An 18,460-nucleotide genomic window follows, 5' to 3' on the forward strand; every position below is an offset into this window, starting at 1 on the left:
TTATTGACAAATTTAAACTTTTTGGTAAATATTAAAAAGAAAAAAAAAACCAAACTAAATTGTACAAAGTTATGCTATATTTACAATTTTTATTAATTTTTTAGAGACGACGGTTAAAACAATAATTTTACAATGTTTTCATAAAAATATTTATTTGTTTATGCTACAATTATCTACTGCCCTTCATAAAAATTTACCGCGTCATCCCACCTGATAATATGACGCTAATGAATTTTTTTATGATAAAGTTTTGGATTACATGTCCAATTCCATTGGACGATAGTTGCTATTTTATTATATAATAATGTCACAATCAATCAGTTGAATAAATAAAAATAAAGTTTCATAACATCTCGAACTTAATTTAAAAATAAATAAAGATACATATATATATTATATATATTTATAACTAAAATTGGCCATCGTAAAGTTATTCGAATCTTTCAAGTACATCACAAATTAAGATCTGCCGGTGTATGATTGGTGAAATGAGATTGGAAATTTCATCCTACGGCTCTGATTGAACGATTCAAGACACTTGCACACCTAAACGAAGCTCTGAATTTATATCTTTTAATTATGATTTTAAGGAAAAGAAAAAAAGAGTAGAAAATACCAAAAAGATTTCAGCCCTTCAAAATTCGTACCATTTGCAGAGAGAGAGAACACGTAGTAGAATTTGGTCCGTGTGTGGACGAAGGACACAGGAACGAACACGATGGTCGTTGCAACTTCTTCTTAAAGTTCTTCAATCATTTGGCTTCAAATTTCTTCTCGGGCGTTGAATTTCGTCTCAGAGAAGAGTTGGATTCCGTTTCTGCATTGGCTATGGCCGAGCCTTCGTCGAGTCTGCCCATGGATTCTCTCGGCGACATCGACGACTACATTTGGGTCAGTTGGTCATTCTTTCTCTTTCTCTCTCGATTATTATTCTTTTCGCAGCCTACTGTTTTAGTTTTTCTGATAAAATGTGTTGAAAGAACGAGGCGTCGAGTCTTCGAACCTCGAGGTCTTCCGGTTTGTTTTGAGCCACATGCAGCTTTTACTGTTTGCTGCGAAATTGAGGTGAAAACTGGACCATTTATATGTTTTCATATTGTATAATGCTCAACAAGTGAGAAGCCGAACACGGGAATTTCAAGATTTTATCTGGATTTCTCTATTGTTTGCTGGATCAATTATCTTATTATTTGAACTGAAATCTTACTCTTCAGTTTATTTTTTTAAACTTACTTTATTCTCCAGTAACATCTCTGGCTCCAATCGAATCATTTCTTTCTTCTGAGTATCCAATCGTTTCGTTCAAAGTGCTGAAGAGTGCATCGGAAAAGAATAAACTTGAGCTTGACTTGGAAAGGGGTAGTAAAGAAGTTCAATCCTTGTTTTCTTTAGTAAATTATTCATCTAACCTTTACTGTCTAGTTGACACTAAATCAAGGGTAAAGGAAAAGAGAAAAAAAAGTTGAGATAGAAAAGTAATTTACCATGGACTTGTTTTGATTTCGACGTGAAAAATGAAAACGTAGGATACATCATATGAAATATATCAGTCACGGCAACAATGATTCTTGATCATCATTAGAAAGAAATCAAATATCTGCTATTTGTTGATTTAATATTTGTACGAAATTTTAGATGTAATAGCTACCGTGGGTTTTATATGGCTAGCATACTTGATTCAACAAGTTCGTGTTGGCTGATGCCTGCAACTTTCCATCAAGGAAGACCGCATTTTGGCCGGCTGCTGAGTGAATGATCAATAATATATACATATATATATGAATTTTTTATTTTTTATTTTTACTTTTTGGAGATGATAAAGGAAGGAGAACGTCAATTCTTTTATGTTGATGATTTAATACATGTCTTGGAATGTGATTGGCGATTCAATTTTAGTGCAGGCCAATGAAGGAGAGGGCTCATTGCCATGGGACATGTTTAGTCATGTTTTTGAATTTGTGCAAAAAGGGAATCAAGCATTTAGAGATAGTCACTTTGAAGAGGTGAAATTTTTCGCTTCATGCTGTCTATAAGTCTTCATACTATCAGAGCATGCATTAAACTAGCAAGTTCCACATATTAGCTCCATGCCATTAAGCTGGGCATTTTATCATCATTTATATCACTCTGTCAGTTTTTTTCTCAGAACCTGAAAATAAAATAAGGTTGTGTATTGGTTCAGGCGATCAAATATTACTCGAGAGCTAATAACATCAAACCAGGTGATCCAGTTATTCTCAACAATAGAAGTGCTGCTTATATCAGGTTTATTTGTTTTTTAATAGTTAAGCTTATGTAGAGGATGTACTTTTATCTTTCTCTCATTCAATACTATTTGTTCATTTTAACTCTGATGCCAACAACAGGGTTAGTCAATATCTGAAAGACAGACCACCATCTGCTTCTGAATATCGACCTTTGAATGGGTTGGATCCTACAATACATGCTGAAGTATTTCTACTTTCGAACTGCTTTCATTCATTTACTTTTATACTTTATGGGGAGTATTTCCTTTTGAATTACATTGCTTACTTTGTTAACTCTTCAATGATATTTCAGCTGGCTCTAAAAGATGCTGAGAAGCTGATGGACCTATGCAGTAAATCAGTGAAACCATATATTCTGAAGGCCAATGCTCTCATTCTCGTAAGAATAGCTTATTATTTGAAACCCTAAAAAAAAAAAGGGATTTACCTGCCTCTTAAACAAAAACAATTCGGGAAGATTTCCAATTGACGTATCAATACTTCTGTAAATCATGGTGATCAAATTCAATAGGAGGGGCAATAAGTTTTTTCTGGATTGTCATGGAAATTTCCCGTAAATGTCGAGAATGTCAAAGGACACTATAAATTTTGACACAGTGTCGAAATGTCACCATGGTGATAAATAAATTGAAAAAAATAACCATTAAAAGATAATAAAGAAAAATATTTCGAAAAGGAATGTAAAATGCTGAAACGGAAATAAAATGGGGAAAAACTCAACTGCTATTAGACCAACTCAAATTTGACAACTTTTCTGTTCGTATGTTGCGTGCTTGCATTTTCAGTCTCTTTCATGAATTTTGTTACAAGTGGAACTCACTCAAATTTAAGTCTCAAAATAGTGAATTAATATACTTTTCGTCCAAAATCTCTGTCTACGACTCTACCATACAAATTTATTTTGGTTTTTACGCTAAATTCTCTCATTTGCTCTCTCTCTCTCTCTCTCCTCCATGTGTGCGTGTGCATGTGTCAGTATGTATGTATCTAATCTCTCTATCTTCCTTCCACCCCCTTTTCTTCTTATTTTTGTTTCTCTCTCCTTGATTTCATCATGCGATCTGTCTTTCTAATTTGTGTCACTCTAGATTGATTCGATCTTATATTACTGACATAAGTATTAAAAGTGACGTTTCAATAATTACTTAAATAACTGCTAAAGTTTCATTAATCAATTCCTCAAAATTTCTATATGCATCTCCATAGATTCAAAACCTTTATATTTTCGTCAACATTTTGACTCCTTGAATAGAAGACACTCACTCTTTATGAGTTCAGATGCTTCTTATTTTAATCAAGTTTTTCATATGCATGTTCTGAGGCAATGGTCAATTTCCCAACCCAAAAAAAATGAGAAAAGATTAGCCACAGTGGATCTTATCTTTAGCTCATTATTATTATCTTTTAAAATTTCGTTTTATTTATGCAGCTTGAAAAATATGACATGGCAAAGGATATTATTCTTTCTGGCCTTCAAATTGACCCTCTAAGGTAATATATACTTATTTTGATATAGAAACGCATGTCATTTATTGAATGTCCTTTTTGTGAAATTTTTTTCCCGTTTGTTTTTTGTAATATGTAGCAATCCTCTTCAGGCTTCTCTTCAGACGTTGGAGAGAATAGCTGTGAGTATGATGGGAAGGGGACGCCAAGGGCTACCAGATCGTACTGACGACTTTGATTGCACCCTTTGTCTTAAGCTTCTTTATGAACCCATCACAACTCCTTGTGGGCATTCCTTTTGCCGTTCTTGCTTATTTCAGTCCATGGATCGTGGTCGGTTGTTTTGTTCTTTCTCCAATTTCAATGGAAACTTAGAATTGTCATTTTCTCTCTCTCTCTATTTTTTTTTTGGTGGGGGGAGGTAAGAACTTAGAGTCGTCTTTCTTAACTTTCTGAACCTTGTATTGAAATTGTAGGTAATAAATGTCCCCTGTGCCGAACAGTTCTCTTTATCAGTTCGAGAACATGTGCAATCAGGTAAGCTGCTTATGTAGTAGTAATTATGGCATGATGATGCAGTCCAAGTGGCATCCATACTTGGTTGCTTTCTACCCATAAAATGTGCGCTTTAATTATGGAGAGAGTGGTTAAAGCATGCAAATCAATAAATAAACCTGCTTGTTATTGGGAATCGGTTAAAGCACGAAAAGATCACTAGGCTCAATGTATAAATGCAGGCTGCAGCCTTTATATACATGCAAGTGTATGTTTCTTGTTTGTAATGATTCCGTGTGAAGATTAGTGTGGTGAAGAATAAAAACTATTATGTTTAAGTCAAAACATTATGGTATAATTTGTTATCTAGTTCGGTTGATTTTTCTTTTTTGCATGACATTCAGTTGATTTTTACCAGTGTTACACTGAGCAACATTATACAAAAGAACTTCCCAGAGGAGTATGCTGAAAGGAAGTCAGAAAATGATGGTTTGACAAATTTAGGTGTCGATTTAATGCCTCTTTTTGTCATGGATGTTGTTATCCCCTGTCAGAAATTTCCACTCCACATATTTGAACCCCGCTACAGACTTATGGTGAGTTGGTTGAGGATTTTTATTTTTGGATATCTTAGTTAGCACGTTGCCTGCTTAAAATTTCTCCCCGAGCCTTCAAGAACAATATGTGCCAAAATGCTTTGTTAATTAGTAAGCTGTTTTGGTAGTGCAAGTTCAAGCAAATATTTTTCATGGTCACTGCTTGAACATTTGAGTTTGTATGTAAGATTATGAACATCATAAAGTTCTTTTCTATGCGTGTAGTCTTTATCCTTCAGGGTTCAATTGCTGTCTCTGTATTTGTGTTTGTAGGATACATGAATAAGCCTCGTGTTGTGAATGTACTTCTTTTGTCTTTTTTTTATCCTGAAACATGCCATGTAAATTTATTTCTTGTGATGATCCTGAATCCCTGATGCACGATTCTTAAATTAGACCTATGTAATTTTACTGCCTTTACATATTCTACTCTCTCTTTCTCTGATGAAAGTCTTGGATTCACGCTTTTTCTCTAGTGAAAGTTTACTTTCCTATAAAAAGTGTCTCTCTGTGTCCATAGAACTTATCTTTTTTTTTTCTTTTTCGGTTTTCCTTTAAATAAGTAATCAAGCAGATGCCAGATGTTTATACCTTATCCTATTGAATTATTTATGCTAATTCCGTTAATTTGAATAACAGGTCAGGAGGGTAATGGAAGGAAATCATCGTATGGGAATGGTAGATGTTGTAACTAATAGTATATTTTTTTTTATCTTTCCCAATCTTCCCTTTCCCTTAATGCAGGATGAATTTATTAAAGTCTTCATTGTTACTTTTGTGGCATGTCTGTCATCTAGGTTATTGTGGATTCTACCACTGGTTCTGTTGCTGATTTTGCATGTGAAGTGGAAATTACCGAGTAGGTGTCAGCCATACTTTGGCTCCTCATATCCTTTAATTGAAAGAAAGCATCACATATTGACTTTTTTTTTCCTTATTAGGTGTGAGCCACTTCCAGACGGACGTTTCTATCTAGAGGTTAGGCATCTGTTGTAATATATTAGTTTTTATTAGTTTTTGGAAACCTTGGTGGCTTGAACCAATATGGTGTATTAGACATCTCTTTTTAATATTAATGACAGCTATTTCTGTAAGTTAAATATTTATTTTTGATTTCCTATCAAAAAAATATTTATTTTTGATTTGTTGTGGTGGAATATGCCGTAAACCACAAAACTTTCCTTCAATGCTCCAAGTAACTTGCACATTTTTCTTCTACGTATGTGAATGATATAATTTAATTGTACTGAGTCACTTTGATATGGATAGTCGAGATTAATGAGGCTTTGTGATTGATTACTGAGTAGTAGAAATCTTATAACGTGTTGACTACGGTTTCTCATCCTTTACAACATTCACCCCATTTAGAAGTCATGCCATCAGGACTTGGCTGGATTATCCACCATTTTTTCCGCTCAAATCTTCTATTGAAAGAAATTGTATTGAGAAGTAATCTGTATGGAACTCGTGATTCGTCTATTTGTGTCAAGGGACATACCTGACAATGACATTGTTTACTCACTCTTTCATAGGGCCACATTTATCGTAATAACACCCTCCATGTAATATAGATGTGCACAATTTGGATGAAGCAAATAATTCAAGATATTCACCCTGAAAAGTAAAGGACGCTACAATTTCAAGTTATAATTTCTTGCTGTTGATTGCCTCGTAAAGAAGCATACATGTTCTTAGAATACTATTGTTGTGGTTGTGTTTTCCCATTCTTATAGTACATTTACTTGTAAAAACTTATGCAGATTGAAAGTCGTCGAAGATTTCGCATTATTAGATCTTGGGACCAAGATGGGTTAGCTTGCATCACTTTGATGTTCTGCTCATGCTGGAAATGTTTTTTCTGATATGCTTCTTATTCTTTTTTTATCCCCCAAAAGAAGAAATTGTGTTTCATCGGAAAAATAAAATATACTATCTAGAAGCTACAAAAGCCAAAGGAGTTATGGAAGTTTTATGGTTTTAGTAAGATGGGTTTATTTTCTTTTAATGTTTCATTCAGGTATCGAGTGGCAGAGATCGAATGGGTCAGTGATGTAATTCCCCCAGAAGGGACAAGAGAACTGGCAGAAGTAATTTAGCTTTCTATTTGCTTTTTGTGTTTCATTTTGCTTCAAATACATTTTATTTAAAGAGAAGCCAAATGTAGAACTTATTGTCCTAATGATCAATAAGGGGTAAGGGCTAAATATAAATAGTAAAAGATTTGGAGGGAATGAGTTCTAACCATGGTGGCCACCTATCTAGAATAGAATATCTTACGAGTTACGAGTTTTCTCGGCAACTAAATATAGCAGGGTTAGTGTTCCGTTAGATTAGTCGAGAAGCGTGCAAGCTGGTCCCAGATACTCATGGATATCAAAAAGAAAAAGAAATTGTTGCTCTATTTCTAGGCTCTTAATATTCCATAACTAGCAGGTGGCAATTTGTTAACCAATACTAATTTATCTGGCATGAATCTGGCTTTTGAGAGGCTAAGCTTTTGGGAAATGTTATAAAGTACAATTAATTTACTTTTTATGGTCAAAGTAAGTATGTTTGGTGCATAAGGTTTTATGCTTATATACGTCTTTTAGTAACATGTTTGTAAGTGTTAGAGATTTTGGCTTCTTGTGACAGGAATTTAGTAAAATCGCCTTGCCCTTCTTTTGTTGATTTCTCTCTTGTGAAGTTCTATATTTGTATGCCTGTTCACAGTTGCAGGAGATGACAAATAATGCAGCAGATTACGCTAGGTCATGGATAAGGAGGGCAAAAGAAGCATCTAGACGAGGTAAGTGAAATGATATCGTGATTAAAAAAACAAATCTGACTTTTGTATTTGTGTTGTGCTACAATGTTAGTTTTTATGCCTTTGCATTTTCTCATTTATAAGAAATCTGGCTTTTGTAAGAAATGAAAGAATGCACCAGAGTATAAAAAAAGGAGTAAACCGTAAACAAAAACATCGAAGAGGAACCCACATCTACAGAAAAGGGCTCCGATCCAAAAGAATTACACCTACCTAACTTACAATTACACAAGACCTTAGAAACCAAAGCCCAAAGAGGTATTAAATTTAGTGATGTCCCGAATCTCCACCCACAACCTCTCAGGCTCTCTAAAAACTCTATTATTTCTCACCACCCAAATACTCCACTAAATAGAGAAGAAATAGGATTGCAAAATAACATTTCCTTTAATCCTGAAGGGAGGATAAAACACTTCCTCTACCATCTCCTGACAATCGATCGCTAACGTAACCACCAAAGCATTAAAAAAATGCACCCAAATCGACTGGCAAAATGGCAGCTTCAAAGGATGTGCTCAAGGTCCTTCGGCGCATTTCTGCAAAGGTCACACCCCCGTGGCCTCAAACAAAAGGGAGACAGAGTGCCTCTGAATACAGTCCAAAGTTTTTACCTTTTTAGGCATAGCCTTGGGCAAAGAATTTAATCTTCTTTGGAACTTTAACCCTCCATAGTGGGGAGAACAAAGAGGAGCTAGGGGAGGATGGGGGACACATAAAAGATGGAAAAATGAGCTAACGTACTACAAGACCAAACACGAATATTCTCCTCCCTTGGCTAATGCGGAAGTCCTCAGCAACAACAATAAGGCTGACACTTACAAAGTCTCTCTATCTGTCAAAGGACAAAAAACCCCCAAAGAAATGGATGAAGTACTGGTAGAATCCGAAGAAACCGAAGCCACAGAATGCAACTTCATATCAAAGAGGGGTGAGACCCGTACCTACTCACAACAATGTTCCACATAATCTTTTCCAAACTAACTGAAACTAGAACTCTGAACAGGGAAAGAAAATAGGTAGGAATACCGCTTAAACCTGCATGAATAAGATTAAGTCTCTCTCATTTGGTTTTTTCAAGAAGAAAGACGTTTTTTAATATTTTCCAAGATCAGACCCCAAAAAAACACCCCTTTTGAATCATGACTGCACCCTACCCAAGTGGTTCAGCTTAGAGAAATCACAATAAATACAGAGAGCTCCTCCCTTAATTGATCTTAAGATTTGAATTGGCCTTAAAAAAAGGACAACAAACGGTTCTAATTAACAAAGGATTTTCCTCCCCTGAGCAAAATAATTCACCTCCCCAAAAGGAAACCATAGACACATCCCGTCACTCCGGTAGTGAGCAACCTACTAAGGATTTCTACTACTATAATAAAGAGAAAAGGAGAAATAGGGTCCCTTGTCTCAGCCCCTTAGTGACTAAATCTTACCCCTAGGTCTTTCATAAATGAGGATACGGTGGGAATCCAAAAAAATGAAGACCAAGAATATTTTAATTTTTTAATTTTGAAAATAAATTAAATGAACCAAACTTTCATTGAAAAGAAATGAAAGAAATTAATACATAAGGGAATTAGAAAACATGGAAGCCAGAGATAAAAGGAGCTAAGAGCAATAGTGAGAAGCAAAGGGTAACCACAAAAATCTTAATAACAAAAATCTAAAGAGAGACATTGAACCTAACTGAGGGCTGAGGCCCAAACTTCCTCCCAAGAACTCTCCACAAGTTTCTTATAAAAAAAAGGAACTCTCCCATCTCAAAAAATACTCCTATTTCTCTCAAGCCAGATATTCCATAAGATTAAAAAGAAAACTGCATGTCAAAGAGCTCTTCTAATCTCGAAAGGGAGTATGGTATAAAATCTCCTTCATTATAGCCCGTCATGATCTGCTACAATCCAATTGAACACCAAAAGACTCCTAAAAAAGTTGTCCCAAACTGACACAACACATTGACAGCCCCATTACAAATATGTGTTCATATAGCTTTTTCAGAGGCCCGGAATGCTAAAAGTAGGGGGAGAAGCAAGCCGAACCAGTTATTTTAGCACTAGGAACACTAATTTATGTACTGTATAAATAATATAATATTAACATGATCAAGTCACACAATTTAATTATTTAGAATATCATTTTCCATTTGTTTCCTACTAGACATCTCATGTACTAGTCAATATTGAAAGTAATCTTATTTTCTCTAGGTCTGCTCCGAATTAATCTCGTCCTCTGTGAAATTTCTAATTGTTCTTGATTTATTGCTGCCTGAACGTGATATTTATGGCTTCGATAGTGGTTAAAACTTGGGTTTTGGCCACTTCTCCCGATTATGAAAATGAAAAAATTTCGGTTTGTTTATCTCAGGATATTGCATTTTGTGCTTGTGAATTGCCTTAGCTTATTTTTGTGACGCTATCAAAAAATTTCCACCTTCATTGTTGCATTTGGATTTCTTTTGAAGAAACGCATTCTTGTTTAATTCAGCAGTCTTTCCCTTGCCTTCTCACATGCCAAAATAAACGACTAGAATGATTCTAATCTCCTTTTTTCTCCCTTCACACACTTTCATGCAATACAAATTGGCCAGTAACAGGATTTTTGACAGATCCCAGAAGACATGATAAACTTCTTAACGTGGAAGCAATGATGCCCTCATCACGAGATCCTGAACGGTTTAGCTTCTGGGTAGCTTTTCCATCAACTATCTCATCAAATTTATTCTTGAACTTTCACAATCTGTAAACTGATTGTAATCTCTTACGGCTGCAGCTTGCTACCCTCTCAAATCGGAGGCCCCTGGAAAGATTAGAACTTTTACAAATGACAGATACAAGTGAGGTACCAGAACTCCCTTTACGAATGACAAACAAGTTTTAATGAAAAAGCTCAATCTATCCCCTTAATAGCAAGTCCAATACCTTGCTGAATCATATAACTGTTCTAGACCTTCTTTCTTCGGCTTTCGATTACACTAACCATTTAACCCTGCGGTCCACATTACCAATGGCGGACACAACATTCTAAGCTCATCATCTTGAATGAAATTTGTAGATTTCCACTTCTTGTTTGCCGATGATCTTGTGTATTTTAATGGCTATTATTTGGTATTGACGTGCAGAGGATAAGGCGTGGACTTGTATATCTCAAAGCAGAAGAACAGGGCTGTCAGATGCAATGAAAACAGCTGTAATCTCTGCTGGTCAAGTTTTTCTGCAGATTATGATTGACCATTAAGAAGTTGACATTCGAAACTCAACATTCTTTGGTTCATATACGCACATAATTTATCATATTATAAAGTTCTCCTTGAAGAAAAAATTGTGGTCACCTTATGTATTCCACTGTATTTTTTTACAGCTTTATGAAAATTCCAATCTTCCCTATATCTCTGAACAATAGCTTAAGGGAAAATTTGATGTCATTCGAAGTAAATTTACAGAGACATTTGAAACAAGAGAATATATAGTACCTTTGTTTGCTGCTAAAATTGTATTTTAGTAGTTTTGACAAAGTATACAGATTTCTCTATATAAAAATATATGTGATAGAAAAACACTATATTTATATTCGAATGTAATTTCTCTTACAATTTATAATTCAATAAAAAGAAGAATGATAATATTATACTAGAAGAAAACTCTTGAAAGGATTGGTGTTAGTGGTGTGCATTACCATAGCTTCGCATATCCTAATATGTGAATTTTTTGTGAGCTTTACTTTTCTTAATTAAGACACTAAAATAAGATCTATTGGAGCTAATTTAAATGAAGAAAAAAAAATACCTAACTTAGAGAAAATTTCAAGAAAGAGTCTGATTGGATAATGGCCTTTGGAGTTAGTTGGTAGTTATTACAACAGAAAAAGGAGAAATCCTAGTGGCCCACCGCACTTCTCTCGTCCCTCCATCCCTAAGAGAATAAATTAATTGAAGTTTAATTTACAAATTTGGTGATTTTAACTTTAAGTAATCTCTATTTAATTTCTAATAGATAATTTAGGTTCGAATTCAATACAATTTCATGTTTAGTTTTCTATTTCTTATGTTTTCACAAATTCTCTGGAACGTTTTTCACTTCCCTTCATAACACATGAATACTTTAATAGAAGTATTATCCAAAAGAAATAATAATAATAATAATAATAATAATAATAATAATAATGGAAAAGTAAACAATCTAATCTTTATACTTTAAAAAATAAACCGTAGAACTTTATTTAATGAATACCTGTCATTAACTTCTATCCATTTAAGGCTCATACTAACAAACGCCTAGATATATAACTTATAATTTAATCAGTAATTAAACTACTAGATAAAAATAATAATAATAACAAAAATAAAATTGGAAAAATGGATGCATGACAGGTTTGCACGTAGTTTCACTTACTTGCCTCCAACGAAGTTGAAGGGCATGGCTAATGGGCATGGCTAATGGCTATGGCTATGGCTATGAATGCCAGTTTGTTCTGCAACTGATGCATTTCCATTTTCGTACATTTTCAACCTTAATTCCTCCAAATCCCATGCCCAGTTTCTCCTCCCTCTAACCTCTGCCTCCGGCCATGTCGGTTCCTCCTCTGCCACGGCCACCGCCTCCACTCCCACTGCTACTACAACTCTAAATATCTCCACCGCGGCCGTCGGCCATGGGGGGAGAAATTTCTAGGGCACCACGCCCTCGAATCCCCTTCTCCTCCCTTTTCATGTTGTCCCTGTTCTTGATCTGCATCACCTCTGCGAAAAAACCGCCCTTCGATTCCTTCACCCCCGGCGACGTTTATTTGATCGACTGTGGCTCGCCGGAGCATACCCGTCTCGACGACGGCCGCATTTTCAAATCCGATCGCGAATCCACCTCCCTCCTTTCCACAGAAGAAGATGTTCAGATCTCCGTCGATTCCATTCCCCCAAACGCCACCGTTTCGCCTCTGTTCTCTTGGTCCTTGCCCCTGTTCCGCTCCGCCAGAATCTTCACCGGCGATTCCATCTACACTTTCTTCATTTCTCAGACCGGCCGCCATTGGATCCGCCTCTACTTCTTCCCTCTCCCAAACCCAAATTACAATCTCTCCGATTCCGTTTTCTCCGTCACCACAGACAATTTCGTCCTCCTCCATGATTTCTCCATCAAGGACAACTCCAAATTGGTTTTCAGAGAGTATCTAATCAATATAACTACCGATAGATTCTCCCTTCAATTCAAACCCAAGAAGAATTCGTGTGCGTTCATCAACGCCATCGAAATCGTCTCCGCCCCAGATCCTCTGTTTTCCGATACCGCCACCTCTGTTTCTCCGGTGGGATTCTTTAACGGATTGTCGAATTACGCTTTCGAAATTTGCTACCGCGTTAACGTGGGAGGGCCAGAGATCGTTCCTAAGAACGATACGCTGTCTAGAACATGGGAGACTGACGCTGCTTACAACAAATTCCCACAGGGTTCTAAGAATGTCTCTGTTTCTCCGAGCGCCATTAAATACCCGGGAAAGGAAGTGACTCCATTGATTGCTCCCAATTGGGTTTATGCAACTGCGCAGGATATGCAAGATTCCAAAACAATGCAACAGAACTTCAATTTGACTTGGAGTTTTGATGTGGGCCAGAGTTACTCTTATTTGATCAGACTCCATTTCTGTGACATTGTGAGCAAAGTTCTCAATAGTCTGTACTTCGATGTATACGTCAATGGGATGATGGGTATCGCAGATCTTGATCTCTCTCAGATAAACGGTGCTCTTTCCACTCCCTACTATAAAGATCTCGTCGTCAATGCCTCCGACATCGAAAACAACACCATCGTGATTCAGGTAAGTCGTTAAACTATTACTCAACTCAAAAACTTAAACCTATGAATTACACATAACTTGGCCTTTTATTTATATTTTTAACACTTTTCTTACCCGTAGATATCAATCGTGAGTTAGATAACCATAATTTTGTGGAGAGAAAGTAAGTTACATAGATTACAGCATGGAATCTTCAAATAATTGTGTTAAACGGCTGCTAATCCAAAAGCTTATTTGATAGGATACAAAAAATTTAATATTTTATTCATATTCTTGAGACTTCTTTTGCTCATGAGTATTAATATGAATGGGAGGAGAAGATGACACTTATATGTTCGAACGTAGTATCTCTTGTTTCGATATCATGTTGTACTATCACTGGGTCCGAATACTTTATTTTTCATGACCTCCTTTGATCGTGAGATTACATGAGATTCAAATAATAGCTCTTGCTTACCTGTGGGTATCAATATTAAAAAAAAAAAAGTGGGATTAACCAACATAAACTTAACTCAGCAGTATTGACACCTATCTTCAATCATGAAGTAGTTTGAATCCCTACCCTTTATTATACTTAAAAAAGTGAGATTAGATGAGATTCAAATATTATTTCTTACTCTGATATTATGTTAAACTATATTAAATTCAAATGGTTTGAGTCAATAGGTTATAGTAAATTTAATCTTTTTACTCCACGAACATAGGTTGGGCCGTCTAATATGGATTCAGGCATTCAAGACGCGATCCTCAATGGGGTGGAGATCATGAAGCTAAGCAACGATGCTGGGAGCTTGGATGGGTTGTTTTCAGTGGATGGGACATACATGGGAGCCTCAAAATTCATGGCAATGAAGATTGTTGCCATTGTGGGTCTTGGCGTTGGAGTGGCAGCGGCTCTGTTTCTTGCAGTGGTGATCTTCAGATGGCAGAGAAGGCCCCAAGGATGGGAGAAGAGGAACAGCTTCTCATCATGGCTGCTCCCATTACAATCAACCAAAAATTCAAGCTTCTTCTCAAGCAAAAGCAGCTCCAGAAGATCAAGCGTTTTCGGGTCTCGAAGGAGCAAGGCTGGTTTCTCAGGCATCTACACCAACGTGGGCCTTGGCCGTTTCTTCTCCCTCAACGAGTTACAAGTTGCCACTGGGAATTTCGTTGAGAAAGCAGTGATCGGCGTTGGTGGGTTTGGAAAAGTGTACGTTGGAGCATTGGAAGATGGAACGAAAGTGGCTATTAAACGTGGGAACCCAAGTTCAGACCAAGGAATTAACGAGTTCAGAACAGAGATCGAAATGCTCTCAAAGCTCCGCCATCGCCATCTGGTTTCTCTAATTGGGTACTGCGACGAGCAATCGGAGATGATTCTGGTTTACGAGTACATGGCCAATGGCCCATTTCGCGACCACTTGTACGGCTCGAATCTGCCTCCATTGTCGTGGAAACAGAGGCTCGAAATCTGCATAGGCGCAGCCCGTGGGCTGCACTATCTCCACACTGGTGCGGCTCAGGGCATAATCCACCGTGATGTCAAGACCACCAACATTCTTCTTGACGACAATTTTGTGGCCAAAGTTGCTGATTTTGGGCTTTCAAAGGCTGCACCATCGTTGGAACAGACCCACGTCAGCACAGCAGTGAAAGGAAGCTTTGGCTACCTCGATCCGGAGTACTTTAGAAGGCAACAGTTGACTGACAAATCTGATGTTTACTCCTTTGGGGTTGTTCTTTTCGAGGTTCTATGCGCGAGACAAGTCATAAATCCAAAGTTGCCGAGGGAGCAGGTTCGTAAACTACCATACAACTCAAAAACTTAAACTAATATCATTTACTCATATTCTTAACACTCTCTCACGTGGCTAATGAATTTGGGATTAGACTTCAGGTTCAAGCGGAAGGTTTCAAAAGCCTAAGCTTAGTTAGGAAATCTATGTTTGGAGTGCATTTTTAGGAAGTCAGAATATATGAAAAATGAGTTCGAGATAATACGTGTAGAGAATTTGTCTAACCTACGAAGCGAATCGTACATGGGTTTGACATCTTAGGCCAAATTCATTTAAACTAAAACTCTCATCTCTAAACATCTTTATAGAGTTCAAACGCACAGAGTCGTGTGCTTTGATACCATGTTAAACTACCATTGAACTTGGAAAACTCGAGCGGATGGCTTATGAGATATCTAACGATTTATACGTATTGTTACCGCAGGTGAGTTTGGCGGAGTGGGCAATGCAGAATTATAGAAAAGGAACACTAGAGAAGATAGTTGATCCCCAAATCAGCAGCTCAATAATAGAGGGTTCACTGAAGATATTTGTGGAAGCAGCAGAGAAATGCTTAGCTGAATATGGGGTGGATAGGCCGAGCATGGGAGATGTGCTATGGAACTTAGAATACGCTCTGCAACTACAAGAGGCGGTGTCAGAGATTGACAATGACCCTGAGGAAGACAAGTGCGAAGGCCTCGGGGCTTTGGACAAACCAAATCAAAGCCAACCAAAAGAAGATCAAGAAGCAACTCCTTCTGTCACTGATGATAATTCTGAAGTCTCAGTTAGTGCTCCTCTGTTTCCCGAGCTTCAAAATTTTCAGGGAAGATGATGATGAATTTTTCCTTTTTTTTTTCTTGGGGTTTATGAGTTTTAACGAACACCCTCTTCACTGATACATTTTCAGATTGAAAGTTTGGTCAGAATTAGGGTCTTGACTACCTAAATGCTGTTGATTGCAAATGAAGAATTTGAAGTTCATATAGTTTTTCTGTGTACATTTTGATCTCTGCATTTTTACCATCTTTTTTATTTGTTTGGTTTGAGTTTGAATCTTCTGTCTATTTTCTAATCTTGTGTATATGATTCTTTTGTTGTCTCGGTTCATAAAGATTCCTGGAAGGCAATATTATTATCGCTATCATTTCTTAATCTTGTTTCTCGAAGATAGATTTCAAAATAACACATATCGTCTTTCGTAGCATTTGCATTGTATTTGGTTTACTCATTAAGAGGACTTCAATACACAAATGAATCGTGAATTGCTTTTGCTTTTCCTTATTTGTTTCATCAAAACATTTTGGCTCAGAAAGTTGTGTAAGAGTTATTAAGAGGAATATTGTTGGTAGGCAATTGTGGTGAAGCTGGATGCTCGGAGCCATTCTAGATAAAACAACACAGCTCAAGAGGTGTAGAAAGTTGCCTCCATACTATCGAGCAGCAAATCTTACACTTGTTCACTCATTAGGACGGTTCGACATGGCTTCTTTCCTCCCTTTTCTGCTCACTTGTAGGGTCCAGACTCCCACCTTCAGTGTCACCTTAAGGGAAGCCCGAGAGACGACAGCCTTTCTTGAGAAACATGGCTTAATTTCTCCTCTTTCCTTTTGATTTCGAGTTTCTTTCTTTTTTCGGACAATAGCAAAAATTGGTAAGACTTTTATTTTAATTAAGGCAATGCCAACAAAAATCAGGTACCTAATACATTTCTCAAGGTTGAAGTTCGATATTCCACTCTCACATTTACTGAATTAAAAAACCGAAAAACTATTACTTATTCAAGCGCAAGTTAAGTATAGTCAACGTTCCCACCCATCACATATATATATAATTTTGGTGCATATATGTTTACATATCTTCAATATTCAGAAGTTCTCTTTTATTCATAGACAATGATCCCAAATTAATCTACAAAAGTCTTGGATCATACATAGCTTAGCAAGACTTCAAAGCGTTCAAACAACATGAGAACATCATAGAAAAGCATGGCCTTTAGTCATCAGCTTGGATCATAATTTGGAACTTCAAAAAACCAAAAAAATGCAACATGCATTAGGTTTGAAAGAGCTTTTTACGTCATGCTTCCACACCCATTTGTATTGCTACAATCATGTTGACCAATATGCAATTGACTAAACACAACATGTAGCCGAACAGGATGTCTTTGCTTGCCCGAAAACTCTTCGCGAAGTACCAACATTTGACACTTTGGTAATCAATGTACAAAAGCTGACCATCACATATGGGTTAAATTGAAAGAGGAACGTACTTCTTATTTCGACTTGAAGAGGAAAAAGCTGCCAAATCTTGTACTCGTTAACCGTCACAAGAATTCTTCAATATATATAGCTAAATAGTCCGTCGCTTTCCCTTATTCTTAATTTTGAACCCCACACTGCCCATGATTTGAATGCAACAGCAACACTCCATTGTCATTCCAACTCTTTTTATGCTTTTGGATATTATAAGCAACTCAAAGTGTAGAGTGCCTTGAAAGAAAAGGCATGGTGTGAAATACAACCTTGAATAAAGACTAAACTGAACTTATTCTATTGGGCTGGGTCATTCTGTATTTGATCGCTGTAAGCCCAAATAAAAGCCCGTCATTAATTTGGGCTAAACTGACTATTCCAGCCCATTTTAGTCCTAGAGAAATGTCCCTAATGAACTTCTAAAAAAGAAATTAATATAACCATTTTTCTTTAAAAAAAAAAACTCTCAATCCTTTGATTGATTTGATAAAGGTTGTTTTTTCTTTTCTTGATGTAATTTAAAAATCATATCAACTTTTGATTAACACGTTTTCCAAACTTTATATATATACTTTAAAATTGTCATGCCGTGAATTCTAGATTTTATAGAATACTTTACTAGTCTAATTCTTGAAGTTAAATTTCATTAAGCGCTACAATAAAATAAATTAAAGCCCCTTAATGTTTGTAAAAATGTTAAAAGCTCTTTAATGATTATGTATATTGGTTAAAGAATTTTTTTTTCATTTTCCATATAAAAATAATGAAGGAAAATTTCGAAAGAAAAAAAAATGTACATGTAATTACAATAGCATAATTCTTCCTCTATTGAATTAAATTTGGTTAGAAAAAAAAAATAATAAAATAATAAAAATATAATTAAAACTGAAATAGATTAGCTGGGGAGGTTCTCTTCTAGCCGAAGGTAATCAAACTAGTATTAAATTCTTTTTAGTCAACTGTACAAAATTTGCAAGAGATTTTATGAATACCAAAAAAAGAGAGAGAGAGGGATTTCAAAATAGATTATTGAAAATGTAGGAATTGT

General features: G+C 36.2%; 2 protein-coding genes across 4 annotated transcripts; both read left to right on the top strand.

The window, feature by feature from the left end:
- The first annotated feature begins 674 nt into the window (after positions 1-674).
- LOC111007235 (zinc finger (C3HC4-type RING finger) family protein) lies at positions 675-11,097 on the top strand. 3 transcript variants are annotated; one of them, XM_088125976.1, is made up of 19 exons: positions 753-891; positions 1,246-1,359; positions 1,902-2,003; positions 2,183-2,265; positions 2,367-2,451; positions 2,560-2,646; positions 3,697-3,758; positions 3,853-4,046; positions 4,190-4,250; positions 4,627-4,804; positions 5,444-5,482; positions 5,602-5,663; positions 5,746-5,782; positions 6,565-6,614; positions 6,822-6,891; positions 7,517-7,592; positions 10,198-10,295; positions 10,380-10,448; positions 10,729-11,097. In XM_088125976.1, the coding sequence occupies exons 3-19, from the start codon at positions 1,935-1,937 to the stop codon at positions 10,786-10,788; spliced, it is 1,380 nt and encodes a 459-aa protein (XP_087982102.1). In that variant the 5' UTR covers positions 753-891; positions 1,246-1,359; positions 1,902-1,934; the 3' UTR covers positions 10,789-11,097. The 3 variants fall into 3 exon arrangements, with proteins under 3 accessions (XP_087982101.1, XP_087982103.1, XP_087982102.1); XM_088125975.1 differs by lacking the exon at positions 1,246-1,359 and having other exon boundaries at positions 675-891; positions 10,216-10,295; XM_088125977.1 differs by lacking the exon at positions 1,246-1,359 and having other exon boundaries at positions 751-891; positions 1,897-2,003.
- Positions 11,098-11,994: 897 nt separating this feature from the next.
- Positions 11,995-16,206, top strand: LOC111007234 (Protein kinase superfamily protein). Its single transcript, XM_022279526.2, has 3 exons — positions 11,995-13,418; positions 14,102-15,175; positions 15,600-16,206. The coding sequence occupies exons 1-3, from the start codon at positions 12,258-12,260 to the stop codon at positions 15,990-15,992; spliced, it is 2,628 nt and encodes an 875-aa protein (XP_022135218.2). The 5' UTR covers positions 11,995-12,257; the 3' UTR covers positions 15,993-16,206.
- The last annotated feature ends 2,254 nt before the right edge of the window (positions 16,207-18,460 follow it).

Source organism: Momordica charantia (assembly GCF_013281855.1).
Source record: "Momordica charantia cultivar OHB3-1 chromosome 6 unlocalized genomic scaffold, Mcharantia_2.0 BLBB01000006.1, whole genome shotgun sequence".
NCBI lineage: Eukaryota > Viridiplantae > Streptophyta > Magnoliopsida > Cucurbitales > Cucurbitaceae > Momordica > Momordica charantia.

Excerpts from the sequence above, each read along its gene's own strand:
- LOC111007235 (XM_088125975.1), top strand. The coding sequence starts at position 829 with ATGGCCGAGCCTTCGTCGAGTCTGCCCATGGATTCTCTCGGCGACATC. Across the intron at positions 3,759-3,852 it reads CTTCAAATTGACCCTCTAAG|CAATCCTCTTCAGGCTTCTC; the intron begins GTAATATATACT and ends TGTAATATGTAG. Across the intron at positions 4,251-4,626 it reads TCGAGAACATGTGCAATCAG|TGTTACACTGAGCAACATTA; the intron begins GTAAGCTGCTTA and ends GATTTTTACCAG.
- LOC111007234 (XM_022279526.2), top strand. The coding sequence starts at position 12,258 with ATGGGGGGAGAAATTTCTAGGGCACCACGCCCTCGAATCCCCTTCTCC. Across the intron at positions 13,419-14,101 it reads ACAACACCATCGTGATTCAG|GTTGGGCCGTCTAATATGGA; the intron begins GTAAGTCGTTAA and ends CCACGAACATAG. Across the intron at positions 15,176-15,599 it reads CAAAGTTGCCGAGGGAGCAG|GTGAGTTTGGCGGAGTGGGC; the intron begins GTTCGTAAACTA and ends TTGTTACCGCAG.